This window comes from Artemia franciscana, chromosome 2 (assembly GCF_032884065.1).
Source record: "Artemia franciscana chromosome 2, ASM3288406v1, whole genome shotgun sequence".
NCBI classification, from domain to species: Eukaryota; Metazoa; Arthropoda; class Branchiopoda; order Anostraca; family Artemiidae; genus Artemia; species Artemia franciscana.
Window position 1 is genome coordinate 52,326,863 of NC_088864.1, and position 24,926 is coordinate 52,351,788.

Genomic DNA, 24,926 nt, shown 5'->3' on the forward strand with positions numbered 1-24,926 from the left:
TTATGCCAGATTTGCCTCTCACTCACTCGCTCATTACCTGTATGTGTATGTAAAATAAATACCCTGTATGTGCTTTGTCTGTCACGTTTTCCCTTATAAATTCTTTTATACCTCCTTCGCTTGCATTGGAAATGTGTATACTTGTGTCCATAGTTTCATATTCAAAGAATAGACGTAAAAAGTAAACTGACATTTTAATCAAGACACATCCTCTGTTTTTTTACTAAATTATCAGACAGCTAAAACATTTCATTTTTTCCTTAGACTATTTGCTCCTCCTTCTCTCTCTTTTAATCATTTACCTATACTGATATTGAATATTTATTTACAGTCTTAGACGAAGCTATGACATTAATGTCAAAGACCCAGGTGGATACACTAGTTTGCATCATGCAGCACTCAATGGTTATAGGTGAGTTTATATTTGTGTGATTCTCTGTCATTAGCCTAATTTATTTAATAAGCCAAGGACAAAGTGTGTGGGAAATTGAGAAGAGGAAATTTTGTTTCTTTAACCTGATCTAATTTGAATCCAGATTAATAGAATCACTGACAATGAAGCCTTAGCTGTTAGGATAATTTTTTTTATCCACTATTACCAACATTCGTCATGGTAAATAATAATCGAAAATCTATTCCCAGTGCGAATATGTTTTTTAAGGTTAAGTCTGACAAAGGTATTCTGGATTGAGTAGAGGGGATTGAATAGAATGTTCTAACTGATTTCTAGAGTACGTTTGAACTTTTGATTTAAGTTGAGTGGAGTTGCACTAACAGTCAGTAGCAGGTATCTTACCACCTTTTTGTTACTCCTGTGATTGAATGATGCTCCTGTCACTGAATAGAGTGGGAATTTAGGTGCTTAGGGATGATAGAAATTTCACTTATGGCTTTCGGAAGTTTTGACAAAAGTGCCATTTAAATAAGACTCAATGTATATCTGAAAATTCTTTCCCGAAAATAAATATAATTGTCTTACTGACAAAAAAGACCTGTAGTCGAGTCAACTACCGTACCTTAGGATACGAAGAAAGTGTCTTTCCTCACAGAACCACCTCTCCTTGCACGCCCCGTCCAAGGGGAGGAGGCTAGTTGCCCTCCAATCTTTTTGATCATTTAAAAAGGACACTAGAGTTTTATTTCCGTTTGAATAAGCCCCCTTTTTTATCTTCTAGGACTATTGGTTTGGTACGATTACCCCTGGGAAAAAAAACCGGAGAAAACATGCACTGAGGATTTTTCTTATGGCAATTAGACAAAATTCCTTTTTTTAGAGTTTCAGCTACTAGTGGGTTAAGTTACTCCTTGTAACTTGCAATTGGTACCTGTAGCTTTAGGGGCTCCAGGTAGGAATTTTTTCATGAAAACCCGTGCTGATCTGTGCATAAGTCGAACTATACGTAACTCGAAGAAAAATTGCGGTCCCATGAATTTCGAGCTAGCGAAAGTCGACTGTACCAATAGCAACCTCATAAAAGTAAGCTTCAGGCCAACTTCCTGGGAAATTGCCATTAGTGATCGCTACCAGACGAGACATTGAACTACATGTCATGGAAATACACCTTTGACATGGAAATACATGGCAAAGATTTGAAGTTTATCACGTTTGTAAAGGCTGAAATCAATGAAACAACAGATAATAGGCCAATATTTATTGTAAAAATCTGTCAGGACTAAAAGGACACAACTGTGAAGCTTATTCTTATCAAAATTTTGATAGATATGCCTGTTACAAGACTCATTCAAAGAAGTTCTTTGTCACAAAAACTAACCAGTATAAGTACAGCTTTTTGGTATAATTTTTTATGGGAGATGCTCTATTCCACTTAGTCTTTAACAAGAATTTCAGCGTTTATTGTTTCTCGGAAATTTTTTGTGATCTCGGATATTTGCCTCTATAAATTATTTTAATTTGTTCATTTTCAATTCTCTTGGACTTTGATGTTTAAATCTGTCCAATAATCCATGATCTTTTCTTGAATTACTTCTTTATGTAATCTCCGAAAATGTTCGTCAGAAAAGTTCCATTTTCTGAAAATATAAGTACTAGCCTATTATGTGGATTCTTATTATCATTCATTCTTCATCTTATTATTTGTTGTTTAACTTGGTCCTGAAGTGTCTTTGTTTTTCTTTTTCTTCCTTTGCATTACTCTGCTCTTCTTCTCTTGTATGAGTGGGTAAAAATAAAATAAGCTATGTATTCATCCTCAATTTACAGGGATATCGTGAATCTACTTTTATGTAATGGAGCTTCTCCCAATGTCATCGACTCCAAAGGATCCTCTCCTCTGCACTTGGCAGCATGGGCAGGTCATGCTGAGGTTGTGAAGCTGCTCCTGACTTTTGGTCACCGAGTTACTCTAGTTAATCTCTCAGTAAGCTTATTTCTTTATTCCTGTTAAAGCTACGGAATGAGATACTGAAAATGGGTGGGATGCATTAGCTTCACTATTAATCATAAGTCTGTATTTGTTTACGTCACCATTCTTAGCTTGGTTCCTTACGCTTTGAATGTATATCAATTATTGTGCTTTATACCGAGTATCATAAGTAAAATGAGAAGTTAAAATGTAAAAAAAAAACACATATTGTTGACCAAAGAAATTTTCTTTATAATGTTTAGCCTGCTACTATAGGAAGACAATAACATGATGGCTGTTTAGGGGACAGATTCTTCCTTCTGGGACGCTTTTGACTTCCGTCAAATGGCGAGCCCCACATAACGTCGTATATTTGAAATCTAAATGAATAGTAAACTTGGTTTATCAAAAAAAAAAAAAAAAAAACATTTTTCTAAATGCTCACAACATTTTTTAACTATCGTCGTTTTGAAGCAAGGAACTTGTTTTATCGAACAAGTTAGGCTTTGTAAGTGAAAAACAAGTATGATTTAATGGAATAATGTAACTTCAGGAATCAAATTACAAATTGTAAGGACTTCAAAGTACGTTTCTAGAAGAAGTTTTTTTTTAATTCTTTCCTATCCCACAGCTTCCAAATTGAAATTTCAGCTTCTTCCTTTAAGTTTAGATTAATTTTGTCTCATGAAAGAAATGCTTTATTTGGCTAATTCTTTAATCTTAAATTTTCAGCCATTAAAGGACGCATATTCTCCATAAATTTTTAGCCCTTTGGAATTTGAAAGCCCCCCCCCTCCCCTCTCTGCCATGAGCTGTGATGTATTTCGAATATAGTTGAAAAAGAAATAGTTGGTTTTGCCTTCAATTTTGTAGCTGTTAGAATCGCACCCTAACGACTAAATACTTACATCTTAACCCTTCATTGCTTATGAGTTTGCGTATGGGGCCGAGATACCAGATTCTCATCCGGATGTTATAGCTACATTTTTTCACAAATATTCAGCAAATCCTTGTAGCAGTGAAACCAGTTGGGAAAAAAAATCAAGCTATAAGCAAAATTAAATACTGATTAGTCAAAAATTAAGCAAAAATTAAAGAATAAGCATTAAGCAAATCCTTGGCAGTAGTGAAACCAGCTGGAAAAAAGAGCCAATATCAAGTTAAACTTGATCAAAAATTAAGCTAAAATTGACAACAAATATTAAGCAAATATAGGCAGTAAAACCATCCGGGAGAAAAATTAAGAAAATAGAAGAAAAATGTAACTTCAGGAGTCAATTTACAAATTATAATGAACTCCAAGTACATTTCTAGAGTCTAATCTTATGTCAATTCATGTGTCAACCCTAAGACACGGTATTCCACCTGAGACTACGAGCGGATAAGCCTACTAGGTCACTTGTTCGCCTGTGAGTCAAAGCAAATTCAGTCCCCCATTTTGCATACAAGTCCAGTGGATATTGTCGGTCACGCGTCAGCCTAAAATCAATCCGATCTTTCATCTCTTAGTTCTATGACTATCTACCTTAGTTCTGCCCTAGGAATGATGTATGGACGGATGGATGATAGACTTATCTATGAATAAGTGAAATGAAATCATTTTTATACAGTTCTAAAAAGGGCTCATGCCAGATTTGCCTCTCACCCGGACTATCTGTCTTGGCTTTCTCTACAATTAGCCATGGCTTGATGTCCACAATTACTTGATTTTAATTCGAATAGGCCGAAAATCGAGAATGATTTTTATTAAAATCAAGTAGTTGCTGGCATCAAGCCATGTCTAATTGTAGAAAAAGCCAAGACAGATAGTCCGGGGGAAAGGTAAATCTGACATAAGCCCTTTTTAGGGTTGTAGAGAAATGGTGTCATTTCATTTGTTAATTAAATAAAAAAACAAGTTTTTTTTAACTGCAAGTAAGGAGTGACATTAAAACTTAAAACGAACAGAAATTATTCCGTATATGAAAGGGGTTGTCCTGTCCTCAACGCCTCGCTCTTTACGCTAAAGTTTGACTCTTTGTCACAACTCTACTTTTCAAACAATAAAAAAAAACTTTAGCGTAAATAGAGAGGCGTTAAGGAGGGGACAACCCCTTTGATATACCCAATAATTTCTGTTCGTTTTAAGTTTTAATGTTGTTCCTTACTTGCAGTAAAAATAAATAAAACGAAATTTAAATTTCGTCAATACCTCGCTCTTTACACTAAAGCTTGAATTTTGTCCCAAATCTTTAAGAATGGCCCCTGAATCACAAAGGCCGTAGAATAAATAGTTGAAATTACTAAAAATACTTTAGCGTAAAGAGCGAGTATTGTGGAGGAGACGAACCCCCTTATATACGTAATATTTTATGTTCGTTTTAAGTTTCAATGCTGCTCATTACTTCCAGTTGAAAAAATGTATTTATTTTTTCATTTTTTTTTAAATAATGCTAGAAAATCCTGCACCTCCTTCATGGAAATTTTTTTCCTTCATGAAAAATTCCTCCATGGAAGGATCCTCCCACACAACCCCCTTCCCCCGACCAACCCCCCACCCCAACGCAAAAAGTCCCTCTGAAATCGTCTGTACACTTCATAATAACCATTACTATATGTAAACAATGGTCAAAGTTTGTAACTTGCAGCCCTCCCCTGGGGACTGTGGGGGATTAAGTCGTCCCCAAAGACATAGCTATTAGGTTTTCGACTAAGCTGAACAGAATGGCTATCTCAAAATTTTGATCCTGCAACTTTGGGGAAAAACATGCGTGGAAGGGGGCCTAGGTACCCTCCATTTTTTCGGTCACTTAAAAAGGGCACTAAAACTTTTAATTTCCATTAGAATGAGCCCTCTCGCGACATTCTAGGACAACTGGGTCGATACGATCACCCCTGAAAAAAGCAAAACAAATAAACACTTATCCGGGATCTGTCTTCTGGCAAAAAACAGAAAATTCCGCATTTTTGTAGATAGGAGCTTGAAACCTCTACAGTAGGGTTTTCTGATACGCTGAATCTGATGGTATTATTTTCATTAAGATTCTGTGACTTTTAGGGGTGTTTCCTCCTATTTTCTAAAATAAGGCACATTTTTTTAAGGCTCGTAACTTTGATGGGTAAGACTAAACTAGATGAAACTTATATATTTAAAATCAGCATTAAAATTCGACTATTTTGATGTAACTATTGGTATAAAAATTCCGTTTTTTTTAGTTTTGTTACTATTGAGCCGGGGCACTCCTTACTACAGTTCGTTATCACGAACTGTTTGATAGATAAGTCTATCAAAAATTAAGTCATCTATCGAAAACTATCAAAAATAATGAAAAATTAAGCGAAGCTGAATAATTAATGACAGATATTAAGAAAATCCTTGACAGCAGTGAAACCAGTCGGGAAAATATATAGCAAATATTAAGTTAAAATTTAGTAAAATTAAGCATTAACCAACAAAAAATTAAGCAAAACTTAAGGAAATCCTTGGTAGCAGTGAAACCAACCGGGGAAAAATAATGCAAATATTAAAATAAAATGAAGCAAAATTAAACATTATTTAAACAAAATTAAGAAAAAGATTAAGAATTAATAACAAAGACTAAGCAAATCTTTTGCTGTAGTGAAACTAGTTGGGAAAAATTAATGAATTATTAAGTTAAAATTAAGCAAAAATTAATAATAAATATTTGGCAAATCCTTGACAGCGGTGATACCAGCCGGGAAAAAAAATTAATGGTGAAGAATGTAAATCGGGCAGTTAAAGCTTAGATGAATAATTTAATAAATAAATGTAAAGAATTCAATAGATCCAGGATTCTCAAACTGTGGTAAATGCATCACTGGTGGCGCATTACGGTTTTTCTATCGGTGAATATTTTTGCAGAAAAAGAAAATATTAAAGAGTTTATTTTTTTACAGTAAACGCTCCAGTTAGATTGTTTCGATTTTTAAGAACAAAATGTTTTTATTGTGGTATATTTGTTTTTTATTCATATTTATGTGGTAAAAAGTTCTCAGCCTCTGCACTAGATGATGACTAGAAAATCGGGGTTTCAGCAATATGCTATTTCAAACGTAAAGGAACAAAAAATAAGTGTCCAGTCGAAAGAAAGCGCTAACACATAAAAATTCAAATGGGGATAAGTATTTTAATTAGACAGTGATAACAAATACAAAAAATCTGGATATTTCCACCACATACACCAGCAATCGTCATCAGCAAATAAATAAAAGTATTACGATTAAAACAAGCTATATTTATACAGAATAAAATAATGACTTCCAGGACAGAGATAATTTCCGGATTATTAATTATTAATAATATATATGACCCGGAAGTATTTATTTTACTCTGTATAAATATAGTTTGTTTTAATTGTAATACAATTACAATTAAAATAAAGGCATTACAATGAAAAACGAACGTATTTATACAGAACAAAATAATTACTTTTGGGTCACAACTAGTTTCCGGTTCATTCACTAGATCTCTCTTAGAGAGTTCATTAACAGGGCTCAATCAAAGCATTTAGTTGTAAATTTTCTTCGTTAATATTGTCTAAATGTGAGTTGAATTTCTAGTCAAGATGGCATAAATTTCTTCTTCTTTTAATTGCAAAAGAAATATTATTGAATTTAAAGTTGTATACTTGATTGGTCACATCTCCCCATATATACGACGTATTTTCGCCCTAATATCTTAAATTAGGTTTTTTCCTAAGACCACACTGCCTTTCTATGACAAACAAATAAAAGTTCAAATGGGATAAGTCCTTTAATAGACAGTGAAAATCTTAAATGAAAAGTTCTTGTAATGCTTTAATTTTTCTATTGATGACGATTCCTGGTGTATGTGGGCGAAATATCCAGATTTTTTTCTATCTGTTTTCATTGTCTAATAAAAAGACTTATCCCCATTTGAGCTTTTATTTGTTCGTCATAGAAAGGCAGTGTGGTCTTAGGAAAAAAACACATGGTTTAAGGTATTATGTCGTAAAGAAAGAGCTATTTTTATGAAGGGCCTTAAAGAATATGATTGTAGGGAAATCTGGAGAATGATAGAAAGAGAAAAACTGCACGTTCAACATTCAAAGATACATGTCCCTGGAACTTGGCCCGGGTATTTCAAACAACTACAAGAAGAAACCGAGAAAAGTGACATTATTTTATATGAAGTATTAGATACAAAACTTTGGGGAAGCAATATTCCCTCTTAACCAGAAAGATGATATGTTATGCAACCCATTTATACCTGCTTAAATTGAGGTTTCACTTAAGCAAATACGAAGGGATTTCGCCCCTGAGCCTGGATGAAGATCCTAAAAATATTGAAAAAAATAATTTTGAATCATTTCAGTAATCGCTATTGAGCCTCATAATTGTTGAAAAAATGGCCATTGGTCTTTATGGGGAAAGTCCTCCAGGTGTCCTGATAAGTAAAGAAAGGAAAAGGCGAAACTTTCACAAACGAGTTTCTCTAGATTTGAACATTTGGTAAAACCTTATTTTTCCGTTTAAACATTTCTCAATTGATCCGTTTAAATTTTCACTTAAGCATTTTTCACAAAAAATGTTTTTCGTTTTTTACTATAGTTCATGGGCCTCATGTTCGCCTCTTGAATTCAAAAGGATTTTGTTTAGTACAATATCCGCTAGAAGTAGGGTTTGCTTTTTGTCCGAGCGTAACCTATGAGGCAGTCCTAAACTGACATTTTCTTTAGTTTTCCTCAATGCTATGATATACTTAAAATAGTGATGGTGGGGGGGGGGGGGGGGGTTAAAAACCAACATAGTGCATGGGCTCTGAAAACCGTAGCTACGCCCTTGTCTATTTGCAGAAAAAGATTAAGAAATTTTCCAATCAGCTGTGTTTCCGTCTATTTTTGGTGTTTTTGTTTATTTGGTTTTGTAAGTATTTTTTCACCGTTCAAAATTTCCGCTCTAATTTCAATGCTATTAATAAGGCCATAGTCCTTGCACCTAGATGTTAATACTCTTCTTCTCAAAAAACATCCCTATCATAAGGCTTAGTTTAATCAGCAAATAAAGCCTCGGCATTTAATGCATCTTTGGCATAATCTGTTTATCTGGGCTTGACATAGCAGGATGGCTCAATTTGAAGGGATTACATACGCCTCGCTGATTCTTAATCGATTTTTCCTAGTTGATCCCTTAAAATCAACTTGGAATTCTTATCTCCCTCTGCCCCTTTTGTCTTCTAATGCTTGTTAAAAGAAAGCATATCACCCTTTATTTCAAACCAATTGCGTCAAAAAATTTATGGTAATACGTTTGGAAGTTATAGCCTCCATCTGTATAAAAGAGCGAAGAACCTAACGTAAAATTAATTGTCCTGTCGTGCTGGGAAAAGCTACTAAATTCTATCAATTCCATTGACTAATTCTCAATTTAATTAATTATTCTGCCGTGCTAAGCATAAAATACATATTTCAGTTATGTAGCTTTTTGACTTTATAAATGCTGAGGAGCCAATCTATCATATATATATTAACAGAAAGGTCATATTTATTTAATAAGTAAGTGAGAACTAGTCCTCCTGCATCAGAGCCACTAAGGTATTGTGTGCAATTGTGAGACAACAGTAGGCTAACAGTCGTGAAGGAAACCGTTTGACTAAGTTTCGGAGGGGAAAAGTTGTACTTTGATTATTTGCCATTGAATTAGACAACTTCATAAATAAGAGTTTTATGCGCAGGAATCAACGGTAAAATAGAGACACTGCAGTTTGTTTTTACTTACCTCTGCATCTACAAAGTTTTGTTTTTCATCAACGGTAAAATAGAGACACTGCAGTTTGTTTTTACTTACCTCTGCATCTACAAAGTTTTGTTTTTCATCAACTATGTCAATTTCCTGAACGATTATCTGCTGGTATGAAAAGTCCCCAAAACGACGGATTTACAGGTGTAGAGACCCGCTTTAACCGAAATATAGCAGCAAAAATATAGCGAAAAATTGCAGCAAATACTCTACAACCTATCGAATTGGAATCGAACCCCCCTAAGAAAAATAAGCATAAAAAAGAAACTACGAAATCTTAGCATTAATAGATTATTGATTGAATGTAGTGATCGCCCGCAACACAATTCATAAAAAAAATGTATCAAGGAAAGCTTAAGACATCCGAAGCTTATCAGTCGTTTCAAGACCCTTGTTTTAATGATGGACTGCTTTTCCTTCTTAGGGGCACAAGCTTTTGCTTATTAGTATTTTAGGTAATGTGTATACTGGGGCATCCATAAATATATGCATGCTTTTTATTATTATCATTCTTAGTGCTTCTCTTCATTCATTTGATGTATTGCCAATATTCATTGTCAATATCAAATCATCATCAATACAAGAAGCAATGCCCTAACGTAGTGGAAGGGATGGTGGTAGGAATTTTGCGAGGGGCTCAGTCATATGGAAAATTGAAATTTTTAATGCCATCTTAAGGGTCGAAATTAACTGGAGGGCAACCAGCCCCCTTCTGTGCCTTTTGTTTACCATCAACCTCCCCTGTAACCGCCGAAGACGTTAAATCAGAGTTTCCAAATAGTAATTTTTTATGACCCTCACAATCCTTGTGTTGAGGTCATGAATCATTTTAATTGCCAATTATTTACTGATAGATTTGATTGTGGAGAAAGGTGGGCTTGTTTGATCTTGGGCGTCCCATTGGCTGGAAACTTCCAGAAGAAACACTTTTTTTCGAAGGAGGAGCGAGGTGTTGGGGGTCTTGAAAGGGGCCAAAAAAATTATGTTCCCAATGAGCTTGAAGCTTATAATTGTGCATCCTTGTGATGAGAGTAACTTAATATACCCAAAAAATTGTTTGTGGGCATAGGCCCCTAAAAAGGGGCGAACACTATCCTATCGGCTCGCGGTTTATTTTCTTAAGCCCTTAAGCCAAGGGGACCTCAATACAGAAGGGCAAATAGGAAAACAATTGCAGACCTCTGGGCCAAGGAGATCCTAATGCACATTTAGTTGGGGGCTATATACCCCCGAAAATGGGGCCCCGAAGGACCTACATCCCCCTCCCCGATCATCTTGAAAGCTGGGCGAAAAAAAAATTTTCTGTTGGGGCATGGGCTCTATAAGATAGGGGGACAACTATTGACCAAACAAATTACTTTCTGTATTTCAAGAATTATAGACCGAGCGAAGGGGACTAAAATATTTTTTGGGGAGACAGAAAGATGCTGGGGATCTTGGAAATGGACCAGAAAAATGCTTTGTGCCTTGTCTGTTTGAATCTTATACCTTTAAGTCCTTTGGCAAAGTGAAAACTAATTAAAAGTGATTTCAACGGCAAAGTTTTTTTTTCTGAACAGTTTGAAACTTAAACCTAAGTAAGTTCCTAGGGGAAGGGTACACTAATGTACAAGAAAATTAGGCTGGTAGCATAAATCCGCTGAAATTATGGCGATTTACTTATAGCGTATCAGAAATTTCTTGGACTAAGGGGATCCCAATTCGACCTAAAAAAGCCAACAAACTTCATTTTCTGAACGGCTTGAAACTTAAAACCGTGAATCTTCGAGACAAGTAGAACCTAATATACAGGAAAATTTTGTTTTGGGGGAAATGGATCGCCATTTGAAAATAGAGCCAAAAATCTGTTTTGTCCTAATTGCCCTAAAGGTATTTAGAACTAAAAAAGCCCAACAAACTTCATTTTCCGAACGGCTTGAAACTTAAAACCGTGAATCTTCGGGATATGTAAAACCTAATATACAGGAAAATTTTGTTTTGGGGGACATGGATCGCCATTTGAAAATAGAGCCAAAAATCTGTTTTGTGACTGGCTTGGAACTTCGAAGGATCGTTGCCTGGGCTGGGCTAAGGAGATCTAAAGTTTCCTTTGCAGGGGGGATGCTAGGGGTTCTGAAACTGACCAAAAACCTAACTATCTCTATCAGTTTGAAATTTATAGCTATAAGCTCATGGGTCCTGTACCTTCATTAAAATGCACAAGAGGAAATTGAAAAGAAAATTCACTTTCCCAAAAATGGGACAAGAAGGGGGTCAATAATCTTTTCTCGGTTAAGTTTTGGTCCCTTAAACTATGCGAGCCGAAGATTATTAAATCATCTATTTTTTGACTCTTAGGAATTGTTGCCAGATCAGGGCGACCAAACATCTTTTTAGGATGGAGAAGGGTCTTCGTCCCAATGTACAAAAAAAATTAAGTTGGGGTACAAAATATGAAAAAAGAACTTATTGTTAGCCTGAAAATTGGGACCTTAAAAGGGCGAATAAACTTTTTTTATTAACGGCCTGAAACCTTAAACTCGTGGCCAACTTTACTCTGGACCCTGTTATACAAGAAAAATATTGGTCGGGGGAAAAATGAATGTTTGTGGTATGATGATATTTTGCATATATTTTTTCTATTGTATAATATTTACGAACTGTTCTAAACATCCTCTATTCGCCAAGCCTTTCCCACCAAGCCATATTTACTGGGGGTTTGCTGTAATTTATTGTTCTCGGTCTTTACTAGAAAATAGTCATGCTACTCAGGACAAATTGGTTTAGGAGGTGATTGTTGGTCTTGCAAAATAATATTCAAAATAAAGGATTTAATTTTAATCCTTAAACTTTAGGAGATTATTTATCGAGAATCGCTGCTGTTTTTTTTTATGAATTAGTCCAGTTAATACTAAAAAAACCATTGCGACTCTCGATTGATCCATCTGTCCGGGCTTAGTTCAGTTAGTAATAAACCCTTAGTGTTAAACCTCGATTGTTCCATTCAGATTTAGAATCCTCATCTAGCGACACCTGAAACTTAATTTCATTTGTATGACACACAGAAAAAAAGTTTTCATGTTTGATTTGTAGAAAGGGGGAGGGGATAGGATTTTAATTAGTTTCGGTTGGTTGAATTTCGATTTGACGGGAGTTTTACTTATGCACGAACGCTCTAATGTTCTAGAAAAGTCTGAATCGCATCTTGTGTTAATGGAACTCTTCTGCATGGTGGAAAATCGAAGTGATTACTTTCATTGGAATGCTTGAAAACCTTTTCAGTTTCTAAGTACTGTCATTAGTTTTCCATCTCTGACAATAGAATGATATTAGATACAAGAATCAAAAACTGACATTAGATGCAGATGGGTTAAATGTGATTTTAACAGTTTCTGCATCTCGATTCAACTCTCAAACAAAGTAATAGTGTTAAAGTTCTTTTCTAATTCTTTGCTTTTTTAATTTGTTCTATTTTCTTGAATATCTATATATTTCATGATCTTCCCAAAATTTCATTTCTAATCTTAACAAAATTTGATTCTTTCTGGCGCCAAGAAAAAGGAAACTATATCCTAATTTTTAGTTGCTTTGGCGAAAAAGTGTTCTTTTTTTTAAATATTAATTTACTCTTTTTGTCTTTGGTAATTCTTGGAATCTTTCCTACCTGTTATCGTCCTAATCGGGTATTTTCTATAATTATAAAATCAATTTTTCTCCTTTAATAGTGCGAATTGTAACTAATTCACACACAAATTACATACCATGTGTGCTTATTGACACCATATTAACGAAATTTATGCACATTTGATACAGAATATTTTAACATTTACACTTGGATATTACCTTTCCCAAATCTTTTAATCAATTGTGGAACACAATTAATTAAAAGAAACAAGACTTTAAACAGACCGTGTTTACTTATGGACCAAGGCATGAACTTGTCCAGCTCCTGCAGGCTTGTTGGAAACTAAATAGCTGCAAAATTTGTCTGTTACTATGACAGGACCAAGCATAGTAAAAGCGTTTAAAAAATGACATTAAATGCAGATCTGAAAAATTTGGAGATCTCAAATCAACTTCCAAATGAAAAAAATTTATTAAAGTTTCTTTTCGAATTCCGCCTCTTTTTTGACTCTTTATAAAAAGTGGCGAATTCCGCCACTTGGAGACAACTTTGTCTCCAAGTGCTGAAAGAAAGAACGAGATACCGGTTTTCGTCTAGAATGCTGCAGATAGTTAGGTGAAATACTATTCTTAAAAATCCTTTTCTTTCGATTTACCTTCAAAGAAATTACTTTTATTCAAAACCTTTCGTGAACGTTGATATTTCTGTTATGGATATTTTCTATATACTTGTTCTCTATTTCCAAGTTTGGGGCACCAGGTACAATTAAAATTTTTATTTGCCCTAGTCTTTTATTGAGGTTTTTAGATGACTATTGAATTTTTTTTTTAAAGAGTCAACAGAGGAACTATTAGGAGGGAGAACTCCCTCAGGAGGATCATTCCAAATCGAAGTGCAACATCGGATGAAGGTGCTCTTCAAGTACTCTATTCTGGGCTCGCGAGCCACAAGAAAATTGGCTCAAGCTGTGTACCTTCGTGTCTCTCTTGTTGGTTGAACAGTTGGAGGCACAATGCGAAAAAGTTCTAGAAAAGGAGTTGAATTGAAGTACTTGTACTTCAATTCACTAACAGACGGGAGAGAGTTGTGAGGAACGACTAAGTCTGCCCTATTATTCCTATTTTGGATCTTTTGGAGTGGTGTCAGCAACGTTTTCGGAACATACAGCAGGCATCCATGCTCGGCAATGGGTCTGATGCAAGACTCTTAAAGTGGAATGAATAAGCTGAGTGGTAGAAAGGTTCTTGAAGCGAAAGGTTATCCCCAGCATTCTTGCGCACCTGGTTTTCACCTGATCAAAGTGGCTGTTCCAGATGAGATATGTGGAGAAGTAGTTTCAAAGGAGACGAAGCTCGTTTAATTTCTTTGTAACTTCGTTCAAGAAGATGAAGATGCGGTGTATGCTTGGTATTTTTGATCGGTAGATCATTAGCTCTTTCGTTTTCTTATGCATTGAATCTGACCACCCAAGCATTAGGTCCCTTTTCAATTACCAAAAGATTCGTCTCTAGTGGCAGGGAGGCTTTTACTGGGTCATCATGTTTTGGGATGGCTAAATATATTGTGGGGTCATTGGTAAAGCGATACAGAGGGCTCACGATGTTATCTACCATGTCATTTATGTAAAAAATGAAAAACGTAGGTCCTGATATACTACTCTGGGGTGCGCCTGCCTTTTTGGATAGTCCAGGGAGGTGAACCAGTCAAGTACAACCCGCAGTGAACTATCAGAAAGAAAGCTTTCAGTCACTTTTAACAGACGTCTACTGACATCGTAAGAGTAAAGACTCTACAGTAAGCAACGATGTCATACTCCGTCAAAAGCTTTATCAATGTTGAACGACAATAAAGTGATGCCGTATCCTTTTCCCAGAAGTTCGATCCACTCCTGGTGCTGGGCCATTAAGCAGTTAAACGTTGAACGCTTCTTTTTGAATCCATATTCGGTAAACGCCTTGGTAAGGGCTTCGGTCTTTTCCTGTGTGTCTTGGACAACAGTCCCGGCGCTAATTTCTAGTGAAGAAATTGAAGTTCCTTTAGATGACGTTAAGGTCTCTTTGACAACTCTCTACCAACTTTTAGCAGAAGGGTTTTGGAATCTGGAATCGAATATCTTTTTATACTGAACGTTTGACTGCCGAACCGCGTGAACTGTGTGTTTGCGGGCTTTTATGAAATCAACTCTGATCTTTTCACTCTTTAAGAGTAACCATCGCTTTTGTGATTTTTCTTTTGCTTGCATACCTTTTTTGCAGTTGACGTTGAACCAAGGTTTTTCCTTGTTGGATCTGCTTTTCGATGGGATGTAACGCCGATCATGGCCTGCTGATACCTTTCTCTAGCTTTCTCGGGCCCTTCAAAAAGGAAGTCTCTATATTGCCGAAAAGCAACTACGTTTGTTAAGCCACCCCAATTTCCTTTTCTGTAGTGCCAGATTTATCGGCCGTGCTTTATAGGGAAGGTATACGAAGATTTCCACGTACAATGGCGGCAGCATGGTCACTTGTGAAGGCTTGAGCGTTAACCTTAAAGGAATCTGGGTGATCCGTATGAAAGAGGTCAAGACAAGATGATCCGTTTGGGCCATGGTAATTATCAAATTCAGCCAGTTACTCAAGCCCATACGAAAGAGAAAGATCGTACATTTCTGCCTCTTCTTATGAGTGTTTTTTTCTACGGAGCCATACGCTATGATGGACGTTGAAATGTCCATGGAGGATGATGATAGACTTAGTGTATAATCAAAGGAAGTTTCAAGGTGGTTACTGATCTGGCAGGTTGGGTGGTTATATACAGTCCCAATTGTCACAGACTTATCTGGTTACAGTGGTCACAGAGCTTCTAAAGGTCACATAGCTTCGCCTGCTGAGTTCGGGAGATTCAGCTATGAGTATTGTATATGTATTTGTATATAAACGGAAACACCTCCTCTTCCTTATTTCGCACGGTCAGTGCGTACCCATTCTTGCTTAAGAGCGTGTAGCTCTGTATGGCAACCTCACTGCTCGGTACTTCTTGGTTGAGATTGTGTCTCAATCTTCAACTTCAAAGTTGAGTAATACATATAATAAATGGTTTGTCAGAGTTCACAAAATACAGGAACTGGTCAAATCTAGTTCTGAATGATCTCTTTTGTAATCTCTTTTGACTATCGTAAATAAGTCCGAATCAATTGTCTGCGGACGTGCGAAAGGCTGTTGACGGGAAGTCAGGTTCGTCCAAGGCTAATTTTTATGAATTGTAATCAGGTAAAGGACACCTTGCCGGGTGGTTAGCCCAACAAAGGCAAAGAGATCCAAAGGCCAGTGTATTTCTTTGATGGGGAGCGGAGCCATAACAACCTATCCTCAGCATCGGAGGTGGTGCACCGCTATAGGCTGGATTGATCATGGGTTTAGAGTGGAGCATATGCATGACACATCGCATCATTCAAATTGTGGACTAATATTAGTATAAACAGGGGCACCACGGGCAGGTTGTTCTACTCGATTGTCTACAAAAAAATCCTCACATATTAAAGGAATAAATTAGATAACATTTTGTATTTAGAGTGTTTTCGCTCAGTTTTCTGCCTTTGTTTTATTTATAACGTTACTCGTACTTTGTATATGCCAGAGGAAAAATATTAGAACGGAATTCGGATGTCGACGAATAAAATTCGGTTTACAATCATAATTTTAAACGAACTAATTGCGCTGCGTTATATCAGTTTCTGTTTTTGTTCACTATTGGGTACTGCTATCTCATTACTCAGCCTCAAACGATTATCTTTAAAAAGAAGAAATCTTTGACGTTTCTTGAACAAAAACCGGCCCCGCAAAAAGCCTAAAAATCTTAGTCTGGGCATCTTGTAAAATTGTGAAAATGTGATAGCGGTTTCATCAGATTTATTCGATTTAATATAAAAAAAACATTAACGAAGTGTTCTAGAAACGTTTTTTTTTTTCAAGCGCTTTGGTACAACGCTAAAGCGCCTTAAAAGTGCTATTCTGAGAAGAATAGGTGACTGTGGAACTGTGGAAGACTGTGGCTCTGAGGTAGACTGTGGAAAAAGACAGAACAGTTTGAATTTACTTTCTTACTTGTATTTGCAGTAGGATCAGGCGTTTTTCTGCCTCATCTGGCGCCTGAAATTCGGACATTATGTGGGATTTTTTAGTTGTTTAATCTGTATTTTGAGGGTTACTATTTTTGTATTTTTCTTACTTCATTTGAACTTATTCTTGGGTTTTTAATTTTCTTTCTTAAATTTGATTTAAAAAGAACCATGGCGAAAAGTTCGCCCCATATTTGGCAGTATCAACTGAAGTAGACGAATTTTTCCTCTGGGTTTTTCCACACTTTTTTTGCGTAGAATTTTTCACTGTTAAAGGAAAAGGTAATTTACTGATTGGGGGTAGGTAATTTATGTTTGGGGTAGGTAAAAAAGGTGAAAGGTAATTTATGTGGGATAATTTACCGTTTACTGATATGACTGTATTGACTGTTTCTTCAATTGCCTAATATTAGCGACTATAATATATTGTGTAGTTGTGTCCCAGCTATTAGGGTAAGAATATTATATTTTTTAATTATAGAGGGTACACAAGGTCTTAAAAGTGTATTTTTAATCCAAAATTTTATAAACGTTCCATAGTTGTTTTGATGAATATGGTGGGGGATTTTATCACCTATTCTTTGAATTGTATGGAATTAGGAGGGGCGATATGGGTCACCTCCGAAGGTGAAGCTACGGTTTTTAGGTTGTTTTTTTTTGGGGTGGGGGGGGTGTTGTGACGTAAAGAATTTGCAGAAAAAATCGTCCAGTGTGCCGAAAAATGTGGACGCATAAGCTAAATTAAGACTTCAAAGACGCCCGATGTTTCAGTAGTGTCAATGCCTCGGAATTCTTCCCTTCCTTAGTTGCGCCCCTGTTCACCACTCCCCACCCCCCAAAATATAATAAAAACATCATCTGATGCATCGTTCTTCCATGTGTTTTTCCATAGAAGACCATTCTATTCCTAATACCCTCTGGCCAATTTTATTTTTTTGCTTCATATTACAAATAAACTTATTTCAAACTTAAAATGTAGTGTTTTTAGAAAAAAAAGAGATTATAGTTATATTCCAAAATTTCGAACTTCTCTACAATTCAGCCAGCCATTCAACCATCAAATAAGAATTTTATATGAGCTAATCTTTTGTTACCATACTTGTTTATTTGCATAAGATTTTAAGATTTCAAACAGTTCGTGGTAACGAACTATAGTAAGGAGCGACCCGGCTCAATAGTAAACGAAACTCTAAAAAACGGAATTTTGATGCTAAAAGATACACCAAAAGAATCGAATTTTCATGCTGATTTTGAATATATAAGTTTCATCAAAAATTTAGTCTTTGTCATCAAAAGTTACGAGCCTGAGAAAATGTGCCTTATTTTGGAAAATAGGGGGAACACCCCTAAAAATCATAGAATCTTAACGAAAATCACACCATCGCATTCAGCGTAACAGAGAACCCTATAGCAAAAATATCAAGCTCCTATTATACAAAAATGTGGAATTTTGTATTTTTTGGCAGAAGACAGATCACGGGTGCGTGTTTATTTTTATTTTTATTTTTTTTTCCCGGGGGTCATCATATCGACAAACTGGTTCTAGAATGTCTCAAGAGGGCTCACTTTAACGGAAATGAAAAGTTTTAGTGCCCTTTTTAAGTGACCAAAAAAATGGAGGGCATCTAGGCCCCCTCCTACGCTCATTTTTCCCCAAAGTCAACGGATCAAAATTTTGAGATAGCCATTTTGTTACGCATAGTCGAAAACCATAAAATCTATGTCTTTGGGGATGACGTACTCCCCAGCAGACCCTGGGGGAGGTGCTGCAAGTTACAAACTTTGACCAGTGTTTACATACAGTAATGGTTATTGGGATGTGTACAGTCGTTTTCAGGGGGATTTTTTTGGTTTCGGTGTGGGGTTGAGGGGAGGGGGCTATGTGGGAGGATCTTTCCTTGGAGGAATATGTCATGGGAGAAGAGAAATTCAATGAAAAGGGCGCGGGATTTTCTAGCATCACTATAAAAAAACAATGAAAAAATAAACATGAAAAAGTTTTTTCAATTGAAAGTAAGGAATAGCATTAAAACTTAAAACGAACAGAGATTATTACGAATATGAGGGTTCTAAAAATACTTTAGCATAAAGAGCGAGGTATTTAGGAGGAGATAAATTCCTCACTCTTTATGCTAAAGTATTTTTAGTAATTTCAACTATTTATTCTACGGCTTTTCTGATTCTGGGGTCATTCTTGCAGAATTGTCTTAAACACTAAAAAGGTTTAGTGTAAAGAGTGAAGTATTAACGAGGGGACAAACCCCCTCATATACATAATAGAAATATAAAAGTTTGTTACGTAAGTTAATTCTTAAGTTAAGTATATTTTTTACTAATAAAACGTTCGTTAAAAATTAGAAGTTCTAGTTGCCTTTTTAAGTAACCGAAAAATTGGAGGGCGGCTAGGCATCCTTCCCCATCCCTTATTTCTCAAAATCGTCTGATTAAAACTAAGAGAAAGCCATTTAGCCAAAAAAAGAATGAAAATGCAAATTTCATTTTAATAGTTTATGTGTGGAGAGCCAAAATCTAACAAAGTAAACTCAGCAGCAAATAAAACTTCAACTAAAAAATATTACTGCCAGTTTTTCTTTCAATGAAAGCAACAAATACGGATCAAACGAAACCTACTTCCATCAAAAGATGACCCTGGGTATAGAATATTCTAAATAGTATTTTAAAAATGGGACAAGTAGAAGGAGCGTTCTACCTCGTCTTTTTAGTCTTTTTTAATGAAGATTTTATACTTCTTTTTATTTATTATAGAATGCCGATGGAGATACACCGTTACATTACGCTTCACAATTTGGACATACCCAGTGTTGTCAGGTGTTGCTTAAATATGCTGCAGATCCTGCGATAAAAAATGCGAAAGGGGAAGCACCACTTGATTTGGCAGCGTTTTATGGAAGGTATTTAGCCAAAAAATAGTGACCTAAATTCTAGCTAATAGGCTAAGTAACGTGTTCTAGATATTACAGAATGTGGCAGAAGTAATACCATTTGTGAATATAGGTTTTTATTGATCAAGGGTGTCGTCTTATCAAAGCAACACGATTTCTGTGATAGCCAACTAGTTGCAAAGTTGAACTCTAATTCGCTTTCATTACAAAGCTTGTTTAAAACCCAAAAAAGTATTATCATATTTATGTTAGACTCATATTTATGTTAAGGTAATAATTTTAAATAACAAAGCAGTTTTTTAGACGAACGATAAAATATGTTGATAGGTCATATTTATTTTTATTTTTTTTAAGAGACTATTACTTATTCTTGTTTTAAATTTTTTTGACCTTCCAGAGTCATTTTAGAGTTTTAGACTATGGAGAGTTTGGACCCATTATTTCTTAAAGCTATTTGAAGGTCAAATATTTCATGCTTACATAAATCTTACACTATTTTGGATACTATTCATTATTATGGGATGTAGAATATGATTTTGACATTGACCCGTATGTTTTCTTTTCAAGACTCGAGACTGTCGAAGCCATTCTCCGGACTCATCCTGAATTAATGAATGTTTATCAACACAATTCGCCATCTGATGTCTTTCGAAGCACTCCTATACATCTTGCTTGCAGAAATGGACACAAGTACTATTTTTTACTTCTTGTTCTTTCGTCCCTCTTTTAGTTTATTCCTCTCGTCATTCCTGCCTTACTTCTTTCTATTCCAGACGAAGTTCTTCCTTTCTTAAAAGTGTGTATTCATGTGAATTTCCCCAAGTCTAATTTTCTTCATTGTACATTTCTAGATTTTTATGCTTCCACTGCCTTACTTCTTTTTTCTTCTTTATACTTTATATTTCTTCTTTAGACTTCTAATTTATGAACTTGATCTACTCATTAAATAGACGGTTAAACGCAAATCATGTAGCTTTCCAATGTTACTTTTATGGCATTTGATAAATACTTTAAGTCAATCCATCTGTAAATGTGCTTTGATCTAACGGATTCTTAGTTGGTTGTTTTTTCTCTAGATATGCTTTTGGGAAATAATGAGGGGGGGAGGGAAGACAATTTATTTGGTTCTGAATTTTCTGGTTGTTGGCGAAAGTTAAAACTTTGAAGAAGAATAACTGAGTTTTATGATCTTCTAATGTTGTGGTGATAGTAGGCTATTCGTTGCCTTTGAAGTAGCTCACAAAATTTACTTATTTTTCAAGGAATATGATTTTTATATTTTTATTTTATTTAGTTCTACGTATTTTTTTCTTGGGAAATTAATTGATGAAAATTTGAAACCTAAGTTTTGGTGGCCGGGAATGGTGACTTTTTTGTGGGAGGGTTTACATCAAAATACTTTCATCTTTATAAATTGAAGATGATTTTATTGAGATTTTGCAATTTCCATGTGCGTTTTAAATTGAAAAGTTAGCTCTTTCAGATGCACGTGGTTCTGAGGAACCAGACATTTGCCTTATTCCTTAGAATACCAAAATATGCAACATTCCTTAATTGTGCACTGTTTAAGAGAAACACACCTTCGGCAAAAAAAAAACGAATCGCGAAAATACATTAAAGAGGAGTGTTAAACCCCCTTCGACTTCTAATTTTCGTTCGGATAGCAAAGTTTCACTTCAATTTTTTTAGGGCTGTTGTGGATTTACTTGTCGCTGCGGGTATTCCTGTGTCAATACTTACGTCAGTTGGTACTGCCCTACATGAAGCCGCACTGTTCGGAAAAGTGGATGTGGCTAAAAGATTAATTGAGCTTGGAATTGATATTTCCGCGGTTAATTCTAGTGGTGAAAACGTGGATACTTTGCTGAAGGTTCTTGGGACTCCGGCTGCTGACCAAATCCTATCATATATTCAAGGTTGGTGCTAAGTTAGTTGTTCTTGTTGTGATGTTTTGCCTTTTTGGAAATTCATTTTTTTGTTTTTTTTATCATCCTTGTACTGTTGTGAGGGGGTCTAATTTTGGGCCACCTAAGGAAAGCGCCTCATCCTGTGCTTGTGAAAGAGATTATGTTATTTCCAAGCACTTTTCGTTGGTGCCCTAAAGCAGCGTAAAAGGTATAATAGTTATACTACAAATGTAAAATGAGAGGGAAACAGCCTTTTTGCCAATATATGGACAAAACCTGTTCATGGATAACTTGAAGGTGTAATTCCCAGGGCAGCGTCTTGGAATTTGGTCTGAAATGGAGGATAAGGGATACGCAGAAAGTTCATTTGAAGGGATCATATATGAATCAAAGTCACAGTGACACAAAGTAACCACAAAATAATTTTCCAGGGGGGAGGAGGGTAAAAAGCTTGAAAAAACATCAAAATTGGTTTATATTCATTTTCGGTTACGTTCTTACGAGTCAGACAAACATTTGGGGGGGATTCAAACCCTCTAACCCCCTCACCTCTGGATATGGCTTTGGTAATCATATTTGTAATTAGCCGTGTCGTTTTTGGTTTTCCAATACAAGACGCTCTGCTATGATTAATCATGGATACACTTTGTCTACAATTCACGCAAGCTGTCTATAACACTTATTTCCTTGAAGGCAGCGTTGCCACTCAGCAGGTTTTTTTGGTGCCTCTTAGTGTCACTTATAGTGTCACTTTCGTATAAAAAGTATCATTTTCCAAAAATTTGCCGTTCGAAATGCTTTACGGCGCTCGTGCTGGTACCAACGAGCTTTTCAAATGGAAAATATTGTCCAATCCGCTTGGAATCGCCTCCGCGGAGTTTTCTACATCTTTTAGTTTTCCAACATGAAAAGTCGGCTCTAATTACTACATATCAACTATACAAGTAATATTGATTTTACTTGGGTGTTTTCGCAGCACTTTCACTCTTGTCAACTTTCCAGCCCCCTTTCCTTCAAAAACCGCTAAAACCCATATGGTGCTTACTGTATAAAATGGGAAATCGTTCAACAGAGTGCTATCTTCTCATTTTTATCTGTGTATTCTTTGCTCGTAGCGCGAAAAAAGAACAAAAAAGGAAGAGAACAAGAGCTAAGAGCTCATATGGCACTTGTGACGAGGCAAGAAGAGCTAAGAGCCAAGAGCTCATTTGGCATGACCTCTAACAAAATTCTAAAATCGTTTAGATTGATTTAAAAGGAAAATCAGAGGTTTAATGCCGGTTGAGATTTAAAATAAGAGCTCTGAGTCACGATGTCCTTCTAAATATCAAAATTCATTAAGGTCTGATTACCCACTCATAAGTTATAAATACCTCATTTTTTCTCATTTTTCCTCTCCTTTTAGCCCCCCAGCACTGTACCCCTCCCCCCAACTCCCCAAAGAGAGCAAATCCAGTACGGTTACGTCAATCACGTATCTACGACATTTGCTTATTCTATCCACCAAGCTTCATCCCGATTCCTCCACTCTAAGCGTTTTCCAAGATTTCCGATTTCCCCCTCCAACTCCCCCCAATGTCAACAGATCTGGTCGGGATTTGAAATAAGAGCTCTGAGACATGAATTCCTTCTAGATATTAAATTTCATTAAGATCCGGTCACCCATTCTTAAGTTCAAAATACCTAAATTTTTCTAATTCTTTCAAATTAACACCCCCCATCTCCTCCAAAGAGAACGGATCCGTTCCAATTATGTCAATCACATATCTAGAACTTGTGCTTATTCTTCCCATCAAGTTTCATCCCGATCTCTCTACTCTAAGTGTTTTCCAAGATTTCTGTTTCCCTCCTCCAACCCCCTGTGTCCCCAGATCCAAATCGAGTCGAAAATGGAGCATTTGAGACATAAGATCCTTCTATATATCAAGTTTCATTAAGATCTGATCACCTATTCGTAAGATAAAAATACCCCAATTTTCATGTTTTCCAAGAATTCCGGTTTCCCCCTCCAACTCCCCCCAATGTCACAGGATTTTGTCGGACTTTAAAATAAGAGCTTTAAAGCACAATATCCTTCAAAATATCGAATTTCATTAAGATCTGGTCATCCGTTCGTAAGTTACAAATACCTAATTTTTCCGAATTACCCCCCCCCCCCCCCTAACTCCCCCAAAGAGATTGAATCCGGTCCGGTTATGTCAGTCACGTATCTTAGACTGGTTTTTATTCTTCCCATCCAATTTTATCCTGACATCTCCGCTTTAAGAGTTTTCTAAGATTTCCGCCCCGCCCCCAATGATACTGGATCCGATTGAGATTAAAAATAAGAGATCTGAGTTATGAACTCCTTTCAAATATGAGGTTTCATGAAGATCCGATCACTCCTTCGTAAGTTAAAAACACGTCATTTTTTCTAATTTTGCGGAATTAACCCTCCCCCTCCCAATTCCCCCAAATAGAGCGAATCCGTTCCAATTATATCAATCACGTATCTAAGACTTCTGCTTATTTTCCCCACCAAGTCTCATCCCGATCCCTCCACTCTAAGTGTTTTCCAAGATTTTAGGTTTCCCCCTCCCAACTCCCCCCCCCCAATGTCACCAGATCCAGTCGGGATTTAAAATAAGAGATTTGAGACACGATATCCTTCCAAACATAAAATTTCATTAAGATCTGATCAACCATTCGTACGTTAAAAATACTTCATTTTTTCTATTTTTTCCGAATTAATCGGCCCCCCACTCCCCCCCCCCCAGATGGTCAAGTCGGGAATACGACTATTTCTAATTTAATCTGGTCCTGTCTCTGATACGCCTGCCAAATTTCATCGTCCTAGCTTACCTGGAAGTGCCTAAAGTAGCAAAACCGGGACCGACAGAATTTGCGATTGCTATATGTCACTTGGTTAATACCAAGTGCCATAAAAAGCCGTCCGAACTTTTTTTTTCTTATGAGAAAGCGGAAAAAAGAGACAGCAATACTCGTCTACATTGAGAGTTCTTCATCCAGTTTTTCCATAAAATGGACTATCTGGATTATTACAGTGCGTTCGAATACTTGGAACTTTTCTTTTCTCTGAAAATACTGAACAGAATACCGTGAACACAGGTCACAGCTATTGTTGAACCTATGATAAATACAACTAATAGTCGCTCAGACACTAGCTCTTTCAAATAATTCATTTGGCAAAAATTGTAGGATACCCTTCTGCTGAGGTCCATGGGAGACAAAACTTAAGAAAATTATGGCTTATTGTGCACTCAAAACTCTGAGCAGAAAATAGCTGAAAGGAGG

General features: G+C 36.1%; 1 protein-coding gene across 3 annotated transcripts in view; it reads left to right on the forward strand.

Moving 5' to 3' along the window:
- LOC136043482 (ankyrin repeat and sterile alpha motif domain-containing protein 1B-like) overlaps positions 1-24,926 on the forward strand; it is a 118,219-nt gene that overhangs the window by 16,602 nt on the left and 76,691 nt on the right. For all 3 annotated transcript variants that reach the window (XM_065728399.1, XM_065728409.1, XM_065728405.1), the window contains 5 exons: positions 332-412; positions 2,222-2,378; positions 19,589-19,734; positions 20,293-20,415; positions 21,415-21,641. In XM_065728399.1, coding sequence (XP_065584471.1) covers positions 332-412; positions 2,222-2,378; positions 19,589-19,734; positions 20,293-20,415; positions 21,415-21,641 — 734 coding nt within the window. The remainder of the gene's footprint in view (positions 1-331; positions 413-2,221; positions 2,379-19,588; positions 19,735-20,292; positions 20,416-21,414; positions 21,642-24,926) is intronic.